At 39.3% G+C, this 23459-nt stretch overlaps 1 protein-coding gene across 1 annotated transcript; it reads right to left on the bottom strand.

The window, feature by feature from the left end:
* Nucleotides 1-21750: 21750 nt before the first annotated feature.
* LOC128124008 (mas-related G-protein coupled receptor member X1-like) lies at nucleotides 21751-22734 on the bottom strand. The gene has a single exon (XM_052760241.1). It carries the CDS (start codon nucleotides 22732-22734, stop codon nucleotides 21751-21753), a length of 984 nt encoding a protein of 327 aa, XP_052616201.1.
* Between the last annotated feature and the right edge of the window lie 725 nt (nucleotides 22735-23459).

Here is a 23459-nt window from a genome sequence, read left to right as displayed (position 1 = left end):
GGAATCAAAAAGAGATTATCTCAGACAATACTGGCCACTAAAATCAGCCCAGCATGGAAGAGATCATGGTTTAGGGCCAAGAGGACATTGTGACCTCTTGGAAAAATAGGAATGAGAATTACTGTGTGTCCTGGAAATGTCTCAGTATTTCAACTACTAAAGACATAAACCCTGGAACTGAGGAGATGGCTCAGGGGGCCTGAATGCTTTCTACGTAAACATAAGGAACCGAGTTCAAATCTCTAGCATCCATGTAAAAGGAAGGCATGGTTGTGTGTGCCTTTAATACCTATTGAAGGGTGGAGACAGGCAGATAGATCCCAGGAGCTCTCTGGCTATCCCACCCAGCTAAAATAGCAAGTTTCAGCTTTAGTGAGCAACTCTATTTCAAGAGAATAATGTGGAGAGTGATAGAAGCAGACATCTGACATCCTTCTCTGGCTCCTTTATGTGTACATTTATGCATGTATTACCCTCATAAATAAATGACATAAATGGTTTAAAAAACTAAAGGACATAAATGGCCTCTCTCTCTCTCTCTCTCTCTGAGAGTGTCTAGCTCTACAGATCAGATGGATCTCAAGTTTATGATCCTGTTTCAGCATTCTGAATGCTGGAGTTGCAGGCCAGTACCAACACACAAACAAGTTTGAAAATACTCTTGACATCACTGGTTTCTATTTGTGTGTGTGTGTGTGTGTGTGTATGTGTGTGTGTGTGTGTGTGTGTGTGTGTGTGTGTGTGTATGTGCGCACGCGTGCGCGTGTGTGTGCGCGCATGCCTCATTTATTTAAAAAATACAAAGATGAACAGGCTAATTTTAATAGATTGGGCTAAATGGAAGTAAAAATGAAAACACATTTAAGGCTTTTAGAACATGTATTTTAAAATGAAATGAAGGAAATGTCATTAATTGTTTTGAGGGAAGCTCTCTGTGCAGAAGTATTACTTATATGTGCCCAAATAATGGAATTTGATCACAGATATGTCTTTTTTTTTTTTTTTTTTGAGACAGGGTTTCTCTGTGTAGTTTTGCGCCTGTCCTAGAACTCACTTTGTAGACCAGGCTGGCCTCGAACTCACAGAGATCCGCCAGCCTCTGCCTCCTGAGTGCTGGGGGTAAAGGCGTGTGCCACCACTGCCCGGCTCACAGATATGTCTTTAAAGAGAGGAATGGGTTTAGGTTTGCTGAGCACCCAGAAACAATTTGGTGCACTGTGTGGGACTAAATTTTTGTCTGTGCTGAATCTCTCAGCAGTGTATAGAAGGAGGGGAAAGTGGGGGTGGGGACTGACACTGAGAAGAGGCATTTGAAGTAGGAGAATAATTCTGAAATAGTAGACTCCATGTAGAATATAGACCTGTTTCATTTTCTCTCATGGATATCCTTATGGAATTTGGTTTATAGATGAATACTTATGTGAGGGGATTCCATGAGGGGAAGATGAAGTAGTTCGAGGCTTAGAATGTGAAGAGATGCTTATGCCTGTATCAACTGGAGAAAGAACCAATGTAGACTTAGGTGACTAATAGCTGCTGATTGAAAGTTTACCAGATGTCTCTCCCTCAAGAACCTAGGAGATCAAAAATGAATATTTCCCCCATTTAACAGTAGGTGGAATGGGAGGAAAATCAGAATGAGTGTTTAATTCCTGGTCCCACAGTATGATTTGAACCCAGCAGGACTGCTTGCAAACCCCACTTTACTCCTTCTAAAAAGTTTTAGAGAAGTCTCTTTGTATAGCCCTGCTGACCTGGTACTTGTTATGAAGACCTGGCTGGCCTCAAACTCACAGAGATGTACCTGCCCCTGCCTCTTGAGCACTTATTAAACACATGTACTACCATGTCTGGCCTACTGTATTTTTTTTTTTTAATCATCCCTTATGACCCACTGCTTCTGTGTGTAGACTAAATGGGGATGGGAAAAGCAGAGATGTAGTTTTCAAGTTACAGCAAAACTGGCAGTCAGAATTGTGGAGAAAATAAAATCCCTACAAACAAGGAGAAAAGTCAAGTTTTCAGGACAAAAGAAGATGTTGGAAGCTAGTTAGAACAGATAAGCATTCAGGAGCTCCTTCTTGGATTCACAAAGGCAGCCATGACTGTGATATCTAGAGAACTTGCTTGGCAGGTCTGAAATTGAAGAGGAAATGTCTTCCCGGAGTTCAGAGAGGTATCCAGCAGCAGATGCGTTCATTTTGTACTCTCAGACAAGCTCCCACAGTCTTGATTGACCAGGAAAGGAAGTTGAAGGAAATCAAGAAACTCTGTACACAGTGCCCTTTGTATTATTTTTTCTTATCAAACTTGATGGTCCATAAGCACCAGTGTTCCTACTTTTAATGACTGCTTTAGCCCAACATCTCAACCATTTGTTGTAATCTCACATAACACAGGAAAAACTGGGCATTAAATAATGAAGGAGATTTCTCTGGAGGTCTTATCAGGAGCAGGTCCATTACCAATCCAGGTTACCTTGAGATCTAGCTAAGTTGTTATCACTGTTTTCCATTCCATCACTTTTTATTTCCGAGGAACTTCTGACAAATGTTCTTGTAATCTCCATCAGGGGCTGTGGAGACTGCTGGTTCCCCTCAGAATCCATTCTCCTTTTCTGTCAGATAGTGGCTCTCAAAATCTTAATCCAGAAAGAGCATGTAATATTCTAGTCCCTCTTGTCAGATGACACCATGTAACCAATGGGATGTGAGCAGAAACCGTGCAACCAACTCTTGGGTCATGGGATTAATGGTAGCATCTGTGATGGTTATTACTCTCGATTGTCAACTTGACAGGGTCCAGAATCAGTGGGGGGATAAGCCACTGGTAATGCCAGTGAGATTATCTAGGCTAAGTTAATTGTGGTGAAAATATCTATTCTCTAGGGACACCATCTCATGGACTGGAGCGGTTTGAATGAGGATGTCTCCTATAGGCTCATATATTTGAACACTTGGCTCCCACGGTGACATTGTTCGAGGAGGCTTCAGAAGTGTGGCTTTGGTAGGGGAAGTGTGCCACTGGGGGTGGGCTTTGAGAGTTTAAAAAGTCAAGTCATTCCTAGTTTGCTCTCTCTGCTTACATGCTTATGGATGTGACTTCTAATCCTGTTCCAGCCACCATGCCTCCTGCCGTTGTGGACTTATATCCCTCTGGAACTGTAAGCCCAAATAAACTCCCTTCAATTTCCTTGGTAGTGATGCTGTCACAGAAAGAGAAAGTATCTAATATAGCTGGGTTCCCAGACTGACTAAAATGGAGGAAGCTAGCTGAGCGTAATGATTCACCACTCTCTGCTTCCCGAGTGCAGGTGTAATGTGACCAGTTGGCTCAAGAGTCTGCTGCTCATGTCTTCACTGCCGTCATGGGCTGTACCCTCAAAGTTTGGTCAGATGTTTGTCACAATAATGAGGCATGTAATCATGCTCCTCCCATTCCTACCTCCTTTTCTAGGGTAGACTGTTGATGTTCCTCATAGTATGCCATTTTTATAGTGTAACCAATTAGTCAGATGTTTTCATTTCCTTTTTATATTTTAATAGCGATTTTTGTTTTTCCTAGATAGTGCTTCCCAGATGCAAACAAAATTGAAAACAGTGTTAGGGATGCAGCTTGGTGGTAGAATACTTACATAGAATGTGAGTCCCTGAGTTCCATCCCCAACACTGAAGGAAAAAGAAAAACCAAAAAGTACAAAACAGTAAATCATGTTTGCCTATTCCTATTTGTGAATAATAAAATACTGTTATTCAGCACACACCAACATTTATTTTCTTTTTCTCCTCATTTTTATTAGTTCTTTGAGAATTTTGTACACTGTATTTTGATCATATCTACCTCACCTTCCTACCCACCAACTTTTGTGTCCTGCCCCTTTCCTTAAAAAACCCATTGTATTAGTTTAGGGTTCTTCTTCTTCTTTTTTTTTTTTTCCTAAGCACACTCATGTTCTTATATTGTTCTTTACAAGGCTCAGCTACCCAGTATTCCTTCATACATGTATTAACTTCAGCAGATTGTTGAACTGGTCCACTTCCTGGCCAAGGATGGCAGTCAGAGAGTCCAGGTGACCTTGAGTGTCCTTGACAAAAAAGGCTCTTGGAAGCTCCCTCCATTTGCAGGGCTTCGGGAACTCTGGTCTGGATTGAAGCAACAAACTCCTGGACAATTTCATCGTTGCTTTTTCCCTCACCACCCGAGGAGGATCTCGACTAAACCTCAAGGATGGCGGTAATTAGGGTGTTGGTTCCTTTGTACTGGAAAACAAGGTTGGCATTTTCATGCATTTCAAAAATTTCTGGGTCATCAATCTAGTCCTTAAACTCTTGGAGACTGTCAGCCAAAGGGGAAAAGTAGATGCCCGATTCAGAGTATTTATAACTAGCTTTCAATGTTTCAGGAGAGAAAAAGAGTTTGAAGGCATCTCTGGTCCCAGGTGTTGGTCACTCTCCTGCCATAGGTGATTTCACCAGTAATGTAAATTAGAGTATCCCAGGGGCTCTTTCCTTCATGACAGTAAAGGCTGAGGTTCAGTAAGGCACATTCTCTGTCACTGTCATTAAATTCATAGCAGATATTCCAGCCAAGGGGACCAAACTTCTTTCTCTCCTTGACAGAGTTCTGAAGAAAAGTAAAATTTAACTTTAATTTTTCTGGTTTTTTTTTTGTTTGTTTTGAGACAGGGTTTCTTGGACCTGTTTGTTTCCAGGACCTGGCTGTCCTGGAACTTGCTTTGTAGACCAGGCTGAACTTGAACTCACAAATCTGCCTGCCTCTGTTTCCTGAGTGCTGGGATTAAAGGCATGCGCCACCATGCCCAGCTGTAGTTAGGGTTCTTGAAAGCAAAGAGTACACATTAGGTTTATTAGATTGGTCCTTGTAGTGCAACTGTGGCTGTTTCACTTTGGAAAAGCCAAGAATCTGGTCATTTCTCATTCCATGTGGGTGGATATACCCACAGTTCCAATCTGGTGCTCAAGGCCAGGTAGTTCCTGGAGAGTTGCTGGCCTTTAGTCTATGTTGGAATCTCAAAGAAATTGCTTCTAATATTGGTGAAGAAATGCCACAGCAATAGGATGGATGAACTTGACATTAAGAGTGAAGGCAAGCAGGCAAAAAGCAGAAGGTGCTGTCCACATTCCACATCTCCTTTGTCTGGGATTCCAGCAGAAGGTGATGTCCACTTTTAAGGGGGGTCTTTATGTTCCCTCCCAGGAGTGTCCAGCAGCTTGTGTTTTAATTCATTCCGGATGCAGTCAACCAAGATTAGTCATCACACCCACCAAGTACAATTTGTGCTTCCCATATGCTTTACACTGCCTGGAGGCTTTTCTTTCCCTAAAATGTCTATCTACAGGAGGAAACAGTGCTTCGTTATTGCCTGCTTTCAGGTGCTTAATCATGCATTGCCACTTTTGTTTAAATATATCAATTATTGTAAACAGTGCTCCTTTGTGGTATTACTCAGTTATTCCAGATTGGGCTGTTTGATTCCTCCTGGCACCTTGTGAGATGCAGGGAAGGAAAATAGCTTTAGGAAGCACGTAAAAAATGGAAGCCTGGGTCACTGCCTCTCAGCTTTGAGAACCAATGTTTGTACTTTCTCAGTGCTCCTGAAGTGAATCTGAGAGGCAGCATTCTCCATATGAAGGCAGGTTTGAATGGTTAGTGTAAAAGGGAGGATGAGTGAAGCAGAATTAGGTGGAATAAATATCTGACCCCATTTGAAACTCTTACAGTAGGAAAATCCAACACTTGGTTGTCAGAAAGAAGCTCCATTTCTGCATCACCCTGATGGAAGGTCCATGATTGCTTGTAGCACTGAAAATGCAAGGGTGTGAAGTCAGGCTAAAAATAACCTTAAAACATGACAGGATCTAGCATGCACACTGCTTTCTCATTTGTCTGACACTGGACTTATGCTGAAGGGACTACGTGTAAGCACGGCTGAATTCTTTGTTCTCTAAGTTGACAGACAGATGCCTAAAAGAGTTGGAGTAAAAACTGCTAACTAAGTGAAAAGCTTATTAAAATTCTTGAAACTCTGCCCAGCGACTGGTTGTTAGTGGTTTGGATCCTAAGTATCTACCAAGGGCTCATTTTGAAGACTGAATTCCATCCTTAGCTGATGGAATTATTGAGAGGGGTTAAGAACTTTTTGGTGTCTAGTGGGTCTAGTGGGAATATTAAGGGTGCTGGCTGGTTTTATGTCAACTTGACACAAGTTAGAATCATTTATGAGGAAAGAAACCTCAATCAAGAAAATTCCCCCACCTGATTGGCCTGTGGGCAAGCCTGTGGTGGGTTTTCTTGATTGATGATTGACGAGTGATTGATGATTCATGTGAGCAATGTCACACACCCCTCCCCCACAGTCCCACCCCTCAGCTTGTGGTCCCGAGTGCTGTAAGAAGGAGGGTCAGAAGCAGTGGCCACACCCCTAAAAAAAGTGACTTTCCCTCCCCCAGAGCTCCTCCCCCATTGGATAGATCTTGAGGACAATATACTTACTGAGAAAAAAAAAAATCTAATAACAAATTAGGTATTGTATGTTGTCATACAAAGTTTTAAAATCTCTCTCTCTCTCTCTCTCTCTCTCTCTCTCTGTCTCTGTCTCTGTAGGTGTGTATGTGCCAGTGTTCATATAGAGATTGGAGAACAGCTCTTGGGGAATCAGTTCTATCATGCCAACTAATGGGTTCTAGGGGTCCAACTCAGGTTGTCAGGCCTGCACTCAAGGGCCACTACCTGCTAATCCATTTTTCTAGCCCTTGTAGAACAATTTTGAAATGACAAAAAGAGTTGTAAAACAAGTCAATTATAAATAGGGATTTGTGAAGTGGGATGGGAATGGATGTGATTATGAAGGTAGATAGAAAGGCTTTGTGTGATGAAAAAATAGTTCTATATTGTGACGACTAGATTTTTCCCCCTGCTTCAGTGTTTTTTTTTTTTTTTTTTTGTTTTTTTTTTTTTAAGGCAAACTCTCACTCCCAGCTCCTGGGGATCAGTCTAGATGGCTGACTTGATTGGATTATGAAACAGCTAGGAGTGCCATAAAGCACACATCTAGGTATGTCTGTGAGGGGTTCCCAGAGCCAATTAGATTAAGAAAACTCTGACCTGGATGATAGCTTAGCGCCTTGATGGATTCAAAATATGATGGCATTATTCAGAGTTGGTAAGACATGGGAGATGGGAACTTTTGAGGAAATAGGCTTCTGGGAGTATGGTTTTGAGGGTTTATCTTGCTTTAGCTTTTAAAAATTTTCTTTCCTGTCTTCCAAAACAGTAAAGAGTCTATATTACATATTCCCACTACCATGCTCTTCTAACCAAACACACGAGTCCAAGTGACCATGGACTGGACCCTTTGAAACCAAGAGTCAAAGAAATCTTTCCTTCCCCTAAGTTATCTCCGTCAGGTATTTTGATCATGACTGTGAAAAAATAGTAAACACAGATTACTTATGTGTGTTGGTGGTGATATGTGTCTATAAATATAACAAAATAGGGGGAAACTACCCATGAAAATGACTTCCACATACAGAAGTAAATTTGTGCAGAAATCCGAGTTGATCAGTAGCACCAGTAATTGTGCCAATTTTAGTTTCCTGGTTCTGATAAAACATTCATTGCAACATTTCTCTCTTGGTTTAGGCTGGGTGGTATGTACACAGGAAATTCCTATACTTTAAACAAGCAACTTGTTATTAGTTTGTAATTAATTAGAAATAAAAAATGGTGTGGAAATGTTAGTTTATTGTCTAGACTGCCTCTGGGAGTGAAAATGGGATGTGCTATTAAGTGTGTGAACCAGACACAGGCAAGAAGGCAATGTGTTCATGTACTGTGATGGATCTCATGTATGACAGTACCTCCTTAAAATTATTCTGGTGCTGAAAAATCATTATTATGGAGTGACATCATAGCCATTGTTATCCTCAATGCATCACTCATGTGTCACTTGTCACGACACAGTTGTAAACAAAAGACACTGCACATCCATCAATATAAATGCACCACACATACCATAATTCACAGTATATAATGACTGTGTTACCAGCTTATATATTTACTGCCTGTCCTTTTTATTGTTATTTTAGTATGTACTTCTACTTATAATACGAAAAAGTTTGCTGTGAACTTGTATGTATGCATACATGTAGCACCCAAATACATATTTAGAAAGTTTCTTGATTATATCATTATCTCTTACAATTGATATAATATTCTTTTGTTCATTATGGTCCAGTGATTAATAGGCTATACCAAATGGACATCATATAGCCTTATATAACAGGCTATACTGTCTAGGTTTGTGTAAATATACTTTAGGATGCTTGAATCCTGAGGAAAGCAACTATGAGGACACATCATTGTCAGCATGTATCACATTGTTGACCCATACATGTCTATGTAATAAGCATTCACTTGTTTACTACTAAAATGAAGCACATTGAAATTTTGTCATGTTTCCTAGCATTTGAACATGACATAGATCTCTAGACTTTATGGGTCAGGGAATGAACTAAATAACTACTTACTAGTTATCAAATGCAAAGGACATAGTTTGAATACCGAGAACTTAAGCTAGCTTGTCATTATGTCAAAGACAAATAACACAAGTCTTTTGCTAACCACAGTTTCTTGGACTGTTCTTATGCAGGGAGAATATGCCTCTAAAGTAGTTATTTTCCACAGAATTCAGTCATGTTCAGATATTGCAGAACTTACTTTTTGAGTACCAAGCTTCTACTTGCATCAATTTCCTAATCATAGAACATGGCCTAATTCTCCGAGGAACAGTCTGAGAGAAAAAGAAGGAATCCTTTTCAATACCCCCATATACAGAATGCTTATAGTTTCCAGGTTTATACTTTTGATAGTAGTTCTTTTCCTTTGCACTGAAAGTTGCAAGAAAAGTGCTCGATAAGAAATGGGGGAGGGGAGAGCGGAGACTGCAGTCGGATGTAGTGTATGAAAGAAGAGTAAATAAAAAGGGAAAAAGAATGTTATACTAAGTAGAAAAATTATATTCCCATATACTGTACAGCCTTACTAATACTAAATATACAATATAGGTAACTATACAGAAACAGAAAGTTGATTATTGATTACTTAGGGGTTGTAGGCCTGGGAAACTTGAAGATTAGAGTACTAAAGTATAAAAAGGTTCCCTTCAAAGTGGCTAAAATACTTGAAATCTATGACAGTGCCTGCATAGTTCCAAATAGACAAAAAAAATTTTCAAGTTGTCTCCATAGGAGTGGGTGAATTATGTAGCCTGTGAATATCTCAATAAACTAGTAAAATGTTTAAAAAAAAACTGAAATACTGAGAAAAGAGATGAGAAATGTATTAATAATGTCTAAAGGGTTAGAGGCATTCTTATTTCTGATGACAATCTCTAAAACAATAATAAGCAAGGCCAATTAAAAATATCTATGTATCAGCAGAAGCTGTGAAGAAGGAGGCGGAGCTGGACAAGTACCTGGAATGCAGAGTAGAAGAAATTATAAAGAAGCAGGGGGAAGGCGTCCCTGACTTAGTCCATGTGATGCGAACATTAGCAAGTGAGAACATCCCCAGCCTCCCACTAGTGGGTGAATTGGCAAGCAAGCAGAATGTAATTGAAGCCGTTTACAATAGACTGAACCCTTACAAAAACGACGACACTGATTCTACATCAACTGATGATATGTGGTAAAGCTGCTCATCTAGCCATGGATTCACGTTCGCCTCCAAAGGAGAATACAGCTCAATTTTGCTGAATCTTTTAATATCTGTCATCAACTTTAAGGAAGGGTACAACGTGGGTGAGGGACTACACCAGAGAGCTTCAGTGGTGGAACAGCTAGCCCAGAATGGATTTTTTTTTTTAATTGTAAATTTGAGACTTATGTAAACGTGATTTCAAACCGTAATTCATGTTGTAAATCAGACTCCAGCAATTTTTGTTGTATGATTTTGGGTTTTGTAAAGTGTAATTGTCCATGTACAAAGTGCTCATATTTAATTATGAACTGCTTTAAAATCACTATCAATGATAAAGGAAATGTTTGGCTTGTTGTGTGACACAACAGATATAGTCAGTCATGCTGTATTTGGACTTGGGGTTGGGATAGGGAAAGCAGCAGCCAAATAGCTAGATGCTCATGTGCACATGGCAATAAAGACTTCCAAAATCTTACAAAGCTCAACATCCAGGGAGTTATGGAAAACTGTCTTTGTGTTCTGGCAAGGGATTGGCTTGTTAACACGGCCATTCCTTCTTACCTGTCTCTAGGATGTCCTCTCCTTGCAGCCAAGAGTATTGCAAGTGATACCATATATTCATAAGAGTATCAAGTTGGGGCTTGATTCTTTGCACCTCTTTATGAGTCCTTACATTCAGTTACTAATTGGTAAGCAGCAGCTTCCTACACTTCCACATTTTTTCCTATCATGATTGGCTGGGCCTGCTGCTGTTCTTAGTAAGATATTCTGAACTCCATTTTATCAATAAAGCTTGGTTTAACAAACAAACAAACAAACAAAAAATCTATGTAGACACATTGCAAAATTAGAGGCATTTCCAGAGACAAGTTGAGGAGACAGGCAGGTAACTGAGTATGGATTTCCCAAGATACCTGTATCTGATTGGACCAGAGGATCTTTATCACTCTGCTTGCTCAGCATCTGGATATCTCCAGAGTTCCCTGAGGATGGCTGTCTCTTTGTTAATCTACCTCAGGAATGTCCTTCAGACTCCTCTGGAGAACCAGATTCAGGGTCCACTGCTATGGTGGTTTTTTACTTGTACTGAAATGTGATTTTAATTGTATGTTAATAAAGTTGCCTGGGGGTCAGAGCTATTAGAGCCATAGCAAGTGCATGGCGGCGGTGGCGCACGCCTTTAAGGACCTGGAGGGCGGTACATTCAGGCAGTGACTAGGCAGTCACGTGTTTGGGTTTACAACCAATGAGAAGGCAGAACAGCTAGACTATATAAAGACATACACACAGGAAGTAGATCCCTTTCGGAGAGCTCTCTTGACTGAAGAGGATCGCTGAATAAGGAAGGGTGAGGCTCTTAGCTCTGACCTCTTGGCTTTCTTCTCTGAATCGGCTCTGTGTTTCTTATTTAATAAGACAGTTGGTTACATCTACACACTGCTGCCACCAGTGACCTAAAGGAGCCAACAAGAAGTAATCAACAGGGTTGGGCACAGCTGTTGACAGGACAGGACAACTAACTGGATAATGACAAAAGAGACAAGAGAAATTGTGACAGCATAATAGGAACCAGTAAGTGCCAAAGGACAGGCCACAGAGGGGGACGATCTACACCATGACCACAATAGCCACATAGAGCCCGGACATTGGCATCTTCCTGGAGATACAGAGGATTCTGCTCAACAGGTCCATGCTGGAGCCAGAGAGAATCACAAATAAAGAGATTTACCATGTAGCTGTTATAAAATCAACCTTTCTCTATAACAACAACCAAAACATTTTAGGACTTCAGTGCAACATCACTATATCATTGACAACATGGACAGGACCCAGATCAGGACATACAAAACTGCTGGTGTGTTTTGGTGGCAGTGGTACCAGATGGGCGATTGGACCATGTCGTGCATGTTGCTAATGGCACCGAATATCCTCAATCTTATGGTATAAGGAATCATTGCTAAATTGCTGAAGATGGCTGATGAAAAAACAGAAGTGTTGGGAGAACACGAAAATATTTAGCAGAAAAAATAATAATGTGGCAGCACAATATGAGGAAGTCAGCCACAGCTAGGTTGAAGATGTAAAGCAAGATGTAATTCCCACATATACAGAAACCAAGGGGCCAGAGCATAGTTGTTTCCTGCTAGCCTAGTCAGGGAAGTGGTGATGACTGGCAAGTATAGAATTTACCTTTTGACACAGGTCGGATGAGAGGACTTGTAATTGTATTCATTGTTGTGGATCTTGAGCCACAAATTCTTTTTCTTAGGGAGCCATGAGGGATATATGACCTTTTTCTAGGATAGTTTGTGGGTGGTAGGTTCTGGTGAGTTAGAAACCCATGAAGTAATAGTTATTTTAATTTTACAAAGGATTGAGTTAGATCCCATAAAGAATGGATTATTTGTGTCAGTCTAAAACAAAGTAAGTGTTAATACACACAAAAAGTTGAAATATTTGACATTTCCTCTGATCACAAGGGAAGACAGAAATCAGGAGCATGAGAAACTTTGGAGCAACACGTATTGGATAAACAGTGTATGTAATTCTGACTTCATAGTCAGAGGTTAAATTTAAAAGATGAATAAAAAAATTAGAAACATATGGACTGGCAAAATAGCTTAGTGGGTAAAGGCACTTGCTTCTAAGCCTAACAGCTTGAGTTTCCCCAGGGCCCCCACACAAGGAGAGAATGGACTCCCACAGTTGTCTTCTTACACATCCCTGCAAATGCTATGACACGTAAACAAAAGAAATACAACGTAAACAAAAGAAATACACTAAAATGTGCTGGATACAGCAAAAAACAGCACCAAGAGGGAGGATTATGGCAATGAATTTTCACATCAGAGAAATAGGTATAAAATAAGATGATGCAACTGGATGGTGGTGGTGTGTGCCTTTAATCCCAGCACTCAGGAGGCAGAGGCTGGTGGACCTCTGAGTTTGAAGCCAGCCTGGACTACAGATCAAGTTCCAGGACAGCCAAGGCTGCACAGAGAAACCCTGTCTCAAACAAACAAACAAACAAACAAACAAACAAACAAACAAACTAAACCTTATGATGCATTCTAATATAAAAAGAAATACTAAAGTTTGGAGCAGAAATATGTAAAATAGAGAGTAAAAGAACACACATTATCAATGAAATAGAGTTGCTTCTTTAAAAATGTAAACAAAATATACCTTTAGCTAAACTAACCCAAACAAAACAAAACAAAAACAAAAACAAAAAACCAAGGCCAAAAATATAAAATTAGAGATGAAAGTGAAGACATTTCAGGAGATACTACATAAATTCAAAGGATTGTTAAGGAATATTTTGAAAAAAATATGTTACTGAATTAAAAAAAAAAACTAGGAAAAATGAACAGATTTCTGGACATGTATTATTTATCAAAATCCTAAGTAGGTGAATTACATGTAATAAGAGCCAGCTGGTAATAGAAAGCTGACTAATAGAAGACTCCCCAAAATATGTGAAGTTGGGAAGGAGATGGGAGACATGTTAGGAAGAGGGTGTTTGGCTGAGGGAGCTGGAGGGATTTGGGGTGAATGTGATTAAGATATATTGTATATATGTATGAAATTTAAAAAAATCACTTCCTCACAGTTGGATGGCTTTACTCCTGAATTTGACAAAACTTTCAAAGAAGAACAAATACCAGTGCTTCTGAAACTAATCTTTACATAGCAGGAAATAAAATGGTCCCCTCTAAACTGTTTCTATGAGGCCACCATTACCTGGCTACCCAAACCTGAGAGGGACACAATAATGAACACGAAGATGGTTGGCTAATATTCCCAATGGACACAGATGCAAAAGCTCTCAGAAATTGCCTGCAAGCAGATGAAACAAACAGCTTGTTAAGAAGAGCATATGTCACAAGCATGTTTGTTTCATTCCAGTAATGTAAAGCTTGTTCCACACACAGGCAAAGCAGTTTATATAATACAGCACACAAATACCATCAGTGACTGAAAACCACATGATTATTTAAAAATACAAAAAAGCATGTGATAAGATCCAACATAACTTCATGATAATAGAACTCAATAAATTAGGCATAGAAGCAAGCACCATATAGAGGCAAACCTGATAGACTTTCTTGTATAACCAAGAGAAAGACGTAGGTGTCTTCACTCTTGTGAGGCTTACTTAAGGCAGACTTGGAACTTTAGTCAGAGTAATTAGACATGAGAAAATGAAGGGATAAAAATAGGAAAGGAAGAAGTCAAATTATACCTACTTGATTCTACACATAAAGACTACAGATTATTTCTATACATAAGAAAAGATTATTTAGAATTGATAATTTCAGTAATGATGTAGGATGAAAATTTAACCCACAAACCTTAATAGTTTTTTCTATACATCAATAATTAGCTTACTGAGAAAGTAATCAGAGAGATAGTCTCATTCACAATACCTACAAGAATTTCTATTATTAAATGTAAACTAAGAATGTAAAAGACCCCTGCAATGAAAATTATGAAACACTGAAGAAAGAGATCGAGTAAGACAGTATAAGGTAGAAAGACTTCCCTTGTTAACAGTCTGAGTAAATGAATATTGTTAAAATGTCCACACTGCTTTAAATAGTCTACATATTTAATGCAACATACATTAAAATTTCAATAATATACTTCATAGCACTATAAAGAACTCAGAAGTTCATGTGGAAGTTAAAAGGACCTCAATAGTCAGAGAAATCTTGACAAATCATACAAGGCTGAAATTATCACAATGTCTGATTTCAAAATGTGCGACAGAGCCACTGTAATAACAGTTATGGTCCTGACAAAAAGAGGTCAACAGAACAGAACACAGCTAAAATGCACACATCCGCAGCTAAGTAATTCTGAAAACCTTTAAAAAATCAGCATCTTCAACAAATTGTGCTAAGAAATTTTTGGATGTTCATGCATAAAAGATTGACATTTGGCTTCTTTATGCCACCCTGAACAAAACTCAACTCAAAATGATCTAAGAAACAAAAAATCCAGGATAGCTAAAAGAATCCTGTACAACAAAACCACCTCTGGAGGCATCACCATCCCTGACATCAAGCTCTATTATAGAGCTATAGTAATAAAAACAGCTTGGTATTGGCATAAAAACTGACAAGTGGATCAATGGAGTTGAATTGAAGACCCTGACATTAACTCATAACTATGAACACCCAATTTTTGACAAAGAAGCCAAAACTGTACAATGGAAAAAAGAAAGCATCTTCAACAAATGGTGCTGGCATAACTAGATGTCAACATGTAGAAGATTGCAAATAGATCCATATCTATTGCTATGCACAAAACTCAAGTCCAAGTGGATCAAAGACCTCAATATAAAACCTGTTACACTGAACCTGATAGGAGAGAAAGTAGGAAATAGTCTTGAATGCATTGGCACAGGAGACCACTTCCTAAATATAACTCTAGTAGCACAGACACTGAGAACAACAATAAATAAATTGGACCTCCTGAAACTGAGAAGCTTCTGTAAGGCAAAGGACACAGTAAATAAGACAAAATGACAGCCTACAGAATGGGAAAAGATTTTCACCAACCCCACATCTGACAGAGGGCTGATCTCCAGAATATATAAAGGACTCAAGAAACTAGACATCAAAATAACAAACAATCCAATTAAAAAATGGGCTATAGAGCTAAAGAGAGAATTCTCAAAGGAAGAATTTCAAATGGCCAAAAGACATTTAAGGAATTGCTCAGCATCCTTAATTATCAGGGAGCAAATCAAAACGACTCTGAGATACCATCTTACACCTGTCAGGATGGCTATGATCAAAAGCACTGCAGATAGCTTATGTTGGAGAGGATGTGGAGCAAGGTGAACACTCCTCCACTGTTGGTGGGAGAGCAAACTGGTACAGTCACTTTGGAAATCAGTATGGTGGTTTCTCAGAAAAGTGGGAATCAATCTGCTTCAAGACCCAGCTATCTATCTATCTATCTATCTATCTATCTATCTATCTATCTATCTATCTATCTATCTATATACACACATACATACATACATACACATATATATGTATATATATCATATACCTAAGGAATACTTAATTATACCACAAGGACACATGCTAAACTATCTTCATAGCAGCATTATTCATAATATCCAGAACCTGGAAACAACCAAGATGCCCCTCAACTGAAGAATGGAGAAAGAAAATGTGGCACATATACACAATGGAGTACTACTCAGCAGTAAAAAACAATGACATCATGAAATTTGCAGGCAAATGGATGGAACTAGAAAATATCATCCTGAATGAGGTAACCCAGACTCAGAAGGACAAACATGGTATGTACCCATTCATAAGTGGATACTAGATATAAAGCAAAGGGTAATCAAGGAACAACCCACAACTCCAGAGAAGCTAACTAACAGGGAAGGCCCAAAGAGGGATGCATGGACTGCCGTGGGAAGGGGAAATAGAGAAGATCTCCATGAGTAAACTGGGTATGAGGGATGGGCAATGAAGGGTAGGGGTAGGGGATGAGAACATAAGGGAATCGGACGGTTGAGCTGGAACAGGGAGGGAGGGGGAATGCAATGAGAGAGATACCATGATAGAGAGAAACATCATGGGGATCGAGAGAAACCCAGTGCTAGGGAAGTTCCCAGGAATCCCCAAGGATGACCCTACCCTGGGCTACTAGCAATAGTGGAGAGGGTGCCTGAACTGAACTGGCTTGCCCCAGAGATCAGATCAGTGAATACCCTGTCACCACAGAACTTTTCTCCAATGACTGATGGAAGCAGATGCAGAGATCCACAGCCAATCACTAGACAGAGCTCCAGGAGTCCAGTCTAAGAGAGAGAAGAGGGAATCCATGAGCAAGTGCATCAGGATCATGATGGAGAAATATGCAGGGACAACCAAACCTAACTAGTGGGAACTCATGAAAGTTGGATCAACGGCTGTGGAGCCTACATGGGACTGGAATAGGCCCTTTGCATGATGAGACAGTTGTGTAGCTTGATCTGCTTGGGGGGGCCCCCAGACAATAGGATCAGAATCCATCCCTGGTGCATGAGTGGGCTTTGTGGAGCCCACTGCCTATGATGGGACACCTCGTGCAGGCTTTAGGCAGGGGGAAGGGCTTGGACTTGCCTCTACTGAATGTGCCTCCACATGGGAGGCCTTGCCTTCTTGTGGGTGGGAGTGGGGGATGGGTTGGGAGGGGGAGGCTGGGCAGGCGGGATGGGGGAAAAGGGGGATCTTTGATTGGTGTGTAAAATGAATGAATGAAAAAATTTTCTTAATAAAAAAAGAAAAAAATTATCCAAGAGCAAAACCTATAACTCTGAAAGTACTGTATAGGGAGCAAAGGAAACATGCTTCATTTGCACAACAATTACTTTCTTGTTTATTCTCCAAAGCACAGAAATATTGGCAAGAACCAGTAAATGAATTGCATCAGTTATGAAGAAGCAATCAGCAGAGCGAAGTGACAACAGGCAGAATGGGAGAAAAATCATTGATAGTCATTCAGTTACAGAAGATTAACCAATATAGACTTCCCTAAAATTCTAAATACAAAATTACCATGTGATCTAACTAATTCTTTCTTGCATATTTATCTCTATATAAAAACTAAGCAAAAGAAAAAAATCTTGGGGTTCTTCTACAGGTCTCATGAAGGGAACAATCTTTTTTTTTCTTTTTATTAAGAGATTTTCTATTCATTTTACATATCAACCATGGATTCCCCTGCCCTCCCTCCTCCCACCCCCACCCTCCCCCCACAACCCACCCCCCATTCCCACCTCCTCCAAGGCAAGGTATCCCCTGGGGAGTCAGAAGAGCCTGGTACATTCAGTTGGGGCAGGTCCAATCCCCTCCTCCCTGCACTAAGGCTGAGCAAAGGCACTAGGTAAGGGAACAATCCTTTGTCAAAGCAAACAAAACCATCAGGCTCCTAGGTTTGACTTACATTCTAATCCCCAGGCTAAGATGATGATGTCACTGCAGGCACTATGAGCCATTTTGTTTTTCCACATCTTCAAGATTCCCTCACAAATTCAGGTATGTCATTTGCAAACCAAGGGGGGTGGTTACATCCAGGATGGAGAATCAAAAGAGGGATGAATTGGGGAGAGCCTTGGATCTGGAGCCAGGAAACCTGAGTTCTGTGAACTGAGCACAGAACTTATGGGGAGTGTATTTAGGTAGTGATTTTAATGTCATGTCATTGAATCTAAATGTGGTAAGAAGGCAAGCAGGGCAGCAAGGATGTGATAACCAGTGAGACACACTGGGTAGAGACTGGATCAAGTGTGGATGATGTAGCTAAGTTATTGGAGCCAGGGGAGTGGGGGAAACAATTGCACAGAGTGAAGAGGGTCAGGCTTGTGATCTGGAAACTAAGATTCTGGAGGTCATACCAATGTGTCTTAGGCCCAGTAGAATTTAGGTTGTCTTTATTTCAAAGAGTATTTTTTTTTTTTAACACTGAGCACCAGCCAAATAATTAAAAAGTCAGTGAAATAATCACCCAGATTCAAATCACAGCCCATCCATTACAAAGTCATTTAGTCTTGTGGAAGAAATTTAGGTTTTTTTGAGCTTCAGTTTCCCTATCTGTGGGAAGGAATTGAGAGATGTCCCTGTTGTTCTGACTAGATCTAACATTTTGCAAGATTATTTTGGATTTGGAGAGTATTGAGGCATCAACATGTAACTTCTGTTTGGCTCTGATTCTAGATCAGGAAGTTCCTGAGACCCTGTAATTTTGAAACCATGACATTTTCCTGCAGGTTTTGTCTTTCCCCTGAGTCTCCTTTGGCTGTCTAATATGTGACTTAAAGAAGGGTTTATTTTAAAAAATGTAATTTTTAAAAATTCTTTGAGAATTTCATACTATGTATACAATGTGTTTTGATCATATTTGCCTCCAACTACTCCTAGGTCCTCCTCACCCCACTCCCAACTTCATGTTCTCCTTTAAAAAATAATTTATTGAGTCTAATTAGTATTGAGTCTAGTTAGTGCTTCCTGTATGTGCTTGGGTATGGGATTATCCAGTGGGGTCTGGTCAAGATCTTTATTCTTGAACAAAGGCATGCGACTCCCATTCTTTTCTTTCTTTTTGATCATTTTTATCTATTTTATTGTGTCCTCTGTCACTATTATATACTGTTTTAAAAGTAAAATGGTTCTAAAAGTAAGATGGAGTATCTGTATCCATATCTGACAAAGTAGACTTCAAGCCAAACTTAACCAGAAATAAAGAATGCTACTATATAGTAATAAAGAGAAAGCTCAACAAGAAGACATCATAGTTGTAAACATGTGTGTTCTGAGTATTGGTGCACTTACTTTCACGAAGCAAGCTTGAAGGGATAGGCTGGTCCAGAGATAATAATAGGACTTCAGTAACCCATTATCATCAACAAATAGGTAGATCATCCAGACAAAAAGTTCACAAAGGAACCTTAGCATTAAACTATACTATAGATCAAATGAGCTTAACAGACTTCTATGGACTATGCCATCAAATCTCTATAGAATGACTATCTTCTCAGAAGCCTAATCCCATGAAACATTCTTCAAAATAGCTCACAATTTGGACCACAAAACAAATCTTAACAAACCTCAGACTGAAATAATTTCTTGTGTTGTATCATGTCATAATGGAATAAAACTAGAAATACACAGCAAGAGAAATGTATAGAATGTGTACAGAAATATATAAACACATTGAGATTGAAAATACAATTTTGAATGATCAAGTGAAGGAAGAAATCAAGGAACAATTAAAAGTTTCTAAGAATCTAATGAAAAGTGAAAACACTACTTACCATAACTGTGGGATATCAAGGGTTCAATAATATTGAGGATATATATTACATATAGTCTAAGTGTGTGATAGGCTCATTTAAATTCTCTATGCTTACATAAGAACGTATTTCTTGGAATCTATCCCCAGCCATAAGTGAGGAATGATATTATAATAAAATCAATATACCCACCACTAAAATGGACCATATACTACAAATTTTATCATATATTTTCCCAATTTCCATGAGCAAACAATGATATAGAAATAAGACAAATAAATAATATGTTAAAGGCTCAGACCTGCATTTGTTGTCATCTATACTCTTTGGAACATCTGAAATGGGCATGCATTAGTCTGTCTTAAGTGTTCACGATATGTTATATGTTGAATATCAAGTGCTATAGACATCAAATTTCAAAAGTGGACAAGGTTACATGCAAATGGTGACCATGAGATTTTTGGTAACTTGTGGCCAACTCTTAAGCTATCATTGATAACAAGGGTATTAATATGTCAAGAATAATATGTTCATTTTAGTTAAAAATGCTTTCTCTTTGGTTCCCAATTTTGGAACTATTGTTTACAGAGAGACTTGACTGGAGGAAAGAGGGAATTCCACTATTTCTCACCTTTTTCCTCTACTCTGTATTTCTTGTTCCACCTCCTTATTGTTTGGATCATTGTCATTCAGTTTGTTCTTGGGAAGAGGGTCAAGAAAACAGGATTTTGTTTTTCAGTTGTTCTGCTGGGTGACCTGGATAGCTCTCTTGAGCTTGCAGAGATTACAACCAATTTTACAAAATTCATGCCAGTCATTTTTTTTTTTTACTTCAAGATCTTGATAGACACTGTTCACTATGCTCCTGTCTTAGAATTTGTCTTAAGAGGTATCTTGCCTGATAACAAAATCCTTGAAATATGAGTAATGGTACTCATTTACATACTGCTTACCATTCTCTGAGGTACTTGGTTTTATTAACAATGTCAGTATGAATTATCTCTTCTCCCATCTTCATCCGTCTCTAAGTTCCTTAATGTTTCTTTGATAGTGGAATTATATTTCAATTAAAATATATTGAAAAAAGAAAAATAAATAGAATAAAAAATGGAAAAAAATAATGTGGCTCATGGAAGTGAATTAGGTAAATTGTGAAGTTATCAGTTCAAATTCTAAACATTTTAGGGAGCCTTAAGCTAATATGCTGGTCATCATACCCACACACAACACACACACATACACACACACACACACACACACACACACACACACACACACACGCACATGCACACGCACACGCACACACACTACTTTTTCTCCAGTCCCTATCATGCTCCTAAAGAACAGTAACCAAATTTCATCATTTTTATAATTAGCATTGCTATATTGACATTATCAGTGCCCAGTATATACCATGGCATCTTATAGAAAGAGCATTACATTAACAGACTGCTGCCCAGTGGTGGGAGGAGATTGTGATCAAGATGTTTGTACTCATAGTTCACAAATAGACTCTTCTGGTTCTGCTTAGCTTATGATGCCTTCAGTTCATGTCAATGGCATAGTCAAATCTTGACATCTTATTCTAAAAGAGACTCTAGACCACTGCTTGATCTTTCCAATCCAACTTCTAGGTTCTACATTTTTTTTTTTTTAGTTTTTCCAGCATTCAATGGATTGATCATATTTCTGTATTATGATTGAGAAGTAAATGTCTGTTTACCATTCTCAAGGACAAAGGCCTTGATTTTTAATCCAAAACACAAGAAAAAAGCTGCCAAAATACTTCTCAGAAATCTGACTTCCTACATTGTTCTTAGAGAGAGCATGTCTTGAGGAAGCCATTCTCTTTAGATTGGAGATGTCAGTGATCCTTAGATGTGGATTTTTTCAGGACTGAGTTTACTATCTCCAGTGCTGGGAGAATCATGGAGAATAAACTTCTCTGGGAAATGGCCCATAGGAAAAACATTTTATATCTTTATGTTCTCAGTTTCAGATTTATGGTTTAAATAAGAACTTTCCCATTATAAAACTGCAAGAAAAAACTTTCAATGAGAAACACACAGAGGATACTTGAGAAATTCATTGACAGTGCAAAGAAAGTTGGAGAAATTATTTCTGACTACTTTAAGAATTATAAGAAATTTAGATATTTTAAAAAACCATTTGAAAGCACTTCAATCACTGGGACATTTCTGTTTGACTAAAGGAAGGACTGATGTTCACCATTCTCTGCTTTCTGACATCTCAATGGTTTTCTGAAGATGGCTTTTTGTGCATTCATCCTCCTCAGGCGTGTCCTCCAGAGCCCTCTGAAGAACCATCCTGAGGGACCGATGACGCCTATGCTGCCTAAAGGAGCCTACAAAGAAGTAAATGATGGGGTTGGCACAGCTGTTCACACAGGACAGTACAGTAGTAATTCGGTAAAGATGACAAAAGGGATAATGCAAATGAATGTCAAGCCAGAATAACAAGAACAGGTAAAGCCCAAGAGGCAGGCCACAGATGAGGAAGACCATCACTGTGAGTGAGATGGTAACATACAGCCTGGTCAGTGGATTCCTCCTGGAACCACAGAGGATTCTGACTAGCAGGGTCACACTGGACCCAAAGAGAAGCATAAATAAAAAGATCAGAAATGCGGTTACAATAAAGTCAACATTTTTCCACAAATGATGATGAACATCACTCAGTAATCCTGAGCAGTACCACTCGAGGATGCTCATCAGAAAGGACAGGACCCAGATTAGGGCACATATGATAGTTGACATGTTTTTTGGGCGGTGGCAGTGGTACCAGAATGGCCACAATACAGACAGGCAGCGCTCTGTGCTAATAGCACTGAGTATGCTCAGGCCTGAGATATAGGGAGTGATTGCTGCACTGCCTAAGATTTCTTTGCCTAATTTATGGACATAGATGTCATAGAAATCAATGACCCGTAGCAGAGAGTCAATAAAGTGGCAGCAGAGGAAGAAGGAGTCTGCCAAAGCCAGGTTTAGGATATAGACTGAGATGGCTTTCCTGCGCATGTGGAATCCCAGGAGCCAGAGCACAATGGCGTTTCCTGCCAATCCAACCAGAGCAATGATGAGGGCCAGGAAGTGCAGGGTCAGGATTGGACTGCAATTTGGATTCTTGGGCTGGTCAGTTTCATTCGTTGGTGTAGATTCTGTGTTGTGGGATGAGATGGTTGGATCCATGCTCACAAGTCTTCCAGTAGTGTCCCTGAGAACATAAACCATGTTTGAGCATCTTAATATGGTCCTTTCTCCTCAGTACCATAATGTTATGTAGATACTGTTGTTAGCATTTCTAAATAAATTCATTTATAAATAAAAGGAGAATTATTAAGTCACCAAGAAAGAGCTGGAGAGTTCTGGACTGTGGATTCAAACCCAGAATTTGTTGATTATAGTCTGAGTCATTCTTCCTATGTATAACTCAGGACCTCTAAATCATGTGGAAATAATCCATGCTTTTCTATGTTATATCCATATATTCTATGAGACAAACTTCTCCTTTCAGGGCCTACATGGACCAAGCACTACTCCTTTCTGGACCGTAATTTTTTTCTCATGTGAAAGGATTGAGGAAAACACAGAGGTGATCATAATAGCCCCATGATCAAGATGGTTCCATCATCCATGGAAAATTACTACCTTGTTTTAGGGCCACAAGGGTACTGTGGACCTTTTCTAGGACATTTGTTAGGATGGCTGTGTCTGGTGATCTAGATAGGATGCAGAGAGAGTAGTTTAAAGACAAGAATGCTTTCTATATTTTCCAGGGCTTAGCTTTTTGTATATTTTGTATGTCACAGTGTGTTCTTTTATTCTTTAAAAGCATATAAATTTAAAAATCACATTGAAAAATTGTGTGTGTGTGTGTGTGTGTGTGTGTGTGTGTGTGTGTGTGTCTGTGTCTG

The sequence above is a fragment of the Peromyscus californicus genome, unplaced genomic scaffold (assembly GCF_007827085.1).
Source record: "Peromyscus californicus insignis strain IS unplaced genomic scaffold, ASM782708v3 Scaffold_4__1_contigs__length_199733344, whole genome shotgun sequence".
Lineage (NCBI taxonomy): Eukaryota > Metazoa > Chordata > Mammalia > Rodentia > Cricetidae > Peromyscus > Peromyscus californicus.
This window is presented reverse-complemented; position numbering and strand designations above follow the sequence as displayed.

Bases quoted from the DNA above. Each gene is read 5' to 3' on its own strand.
- LOC128124008 (XM_052760241.1), bottom strand. From the start codon at position 22,734: ATGGATCCAACCATCTCATCCCACAACACAGAATCTACACCAACGAAT.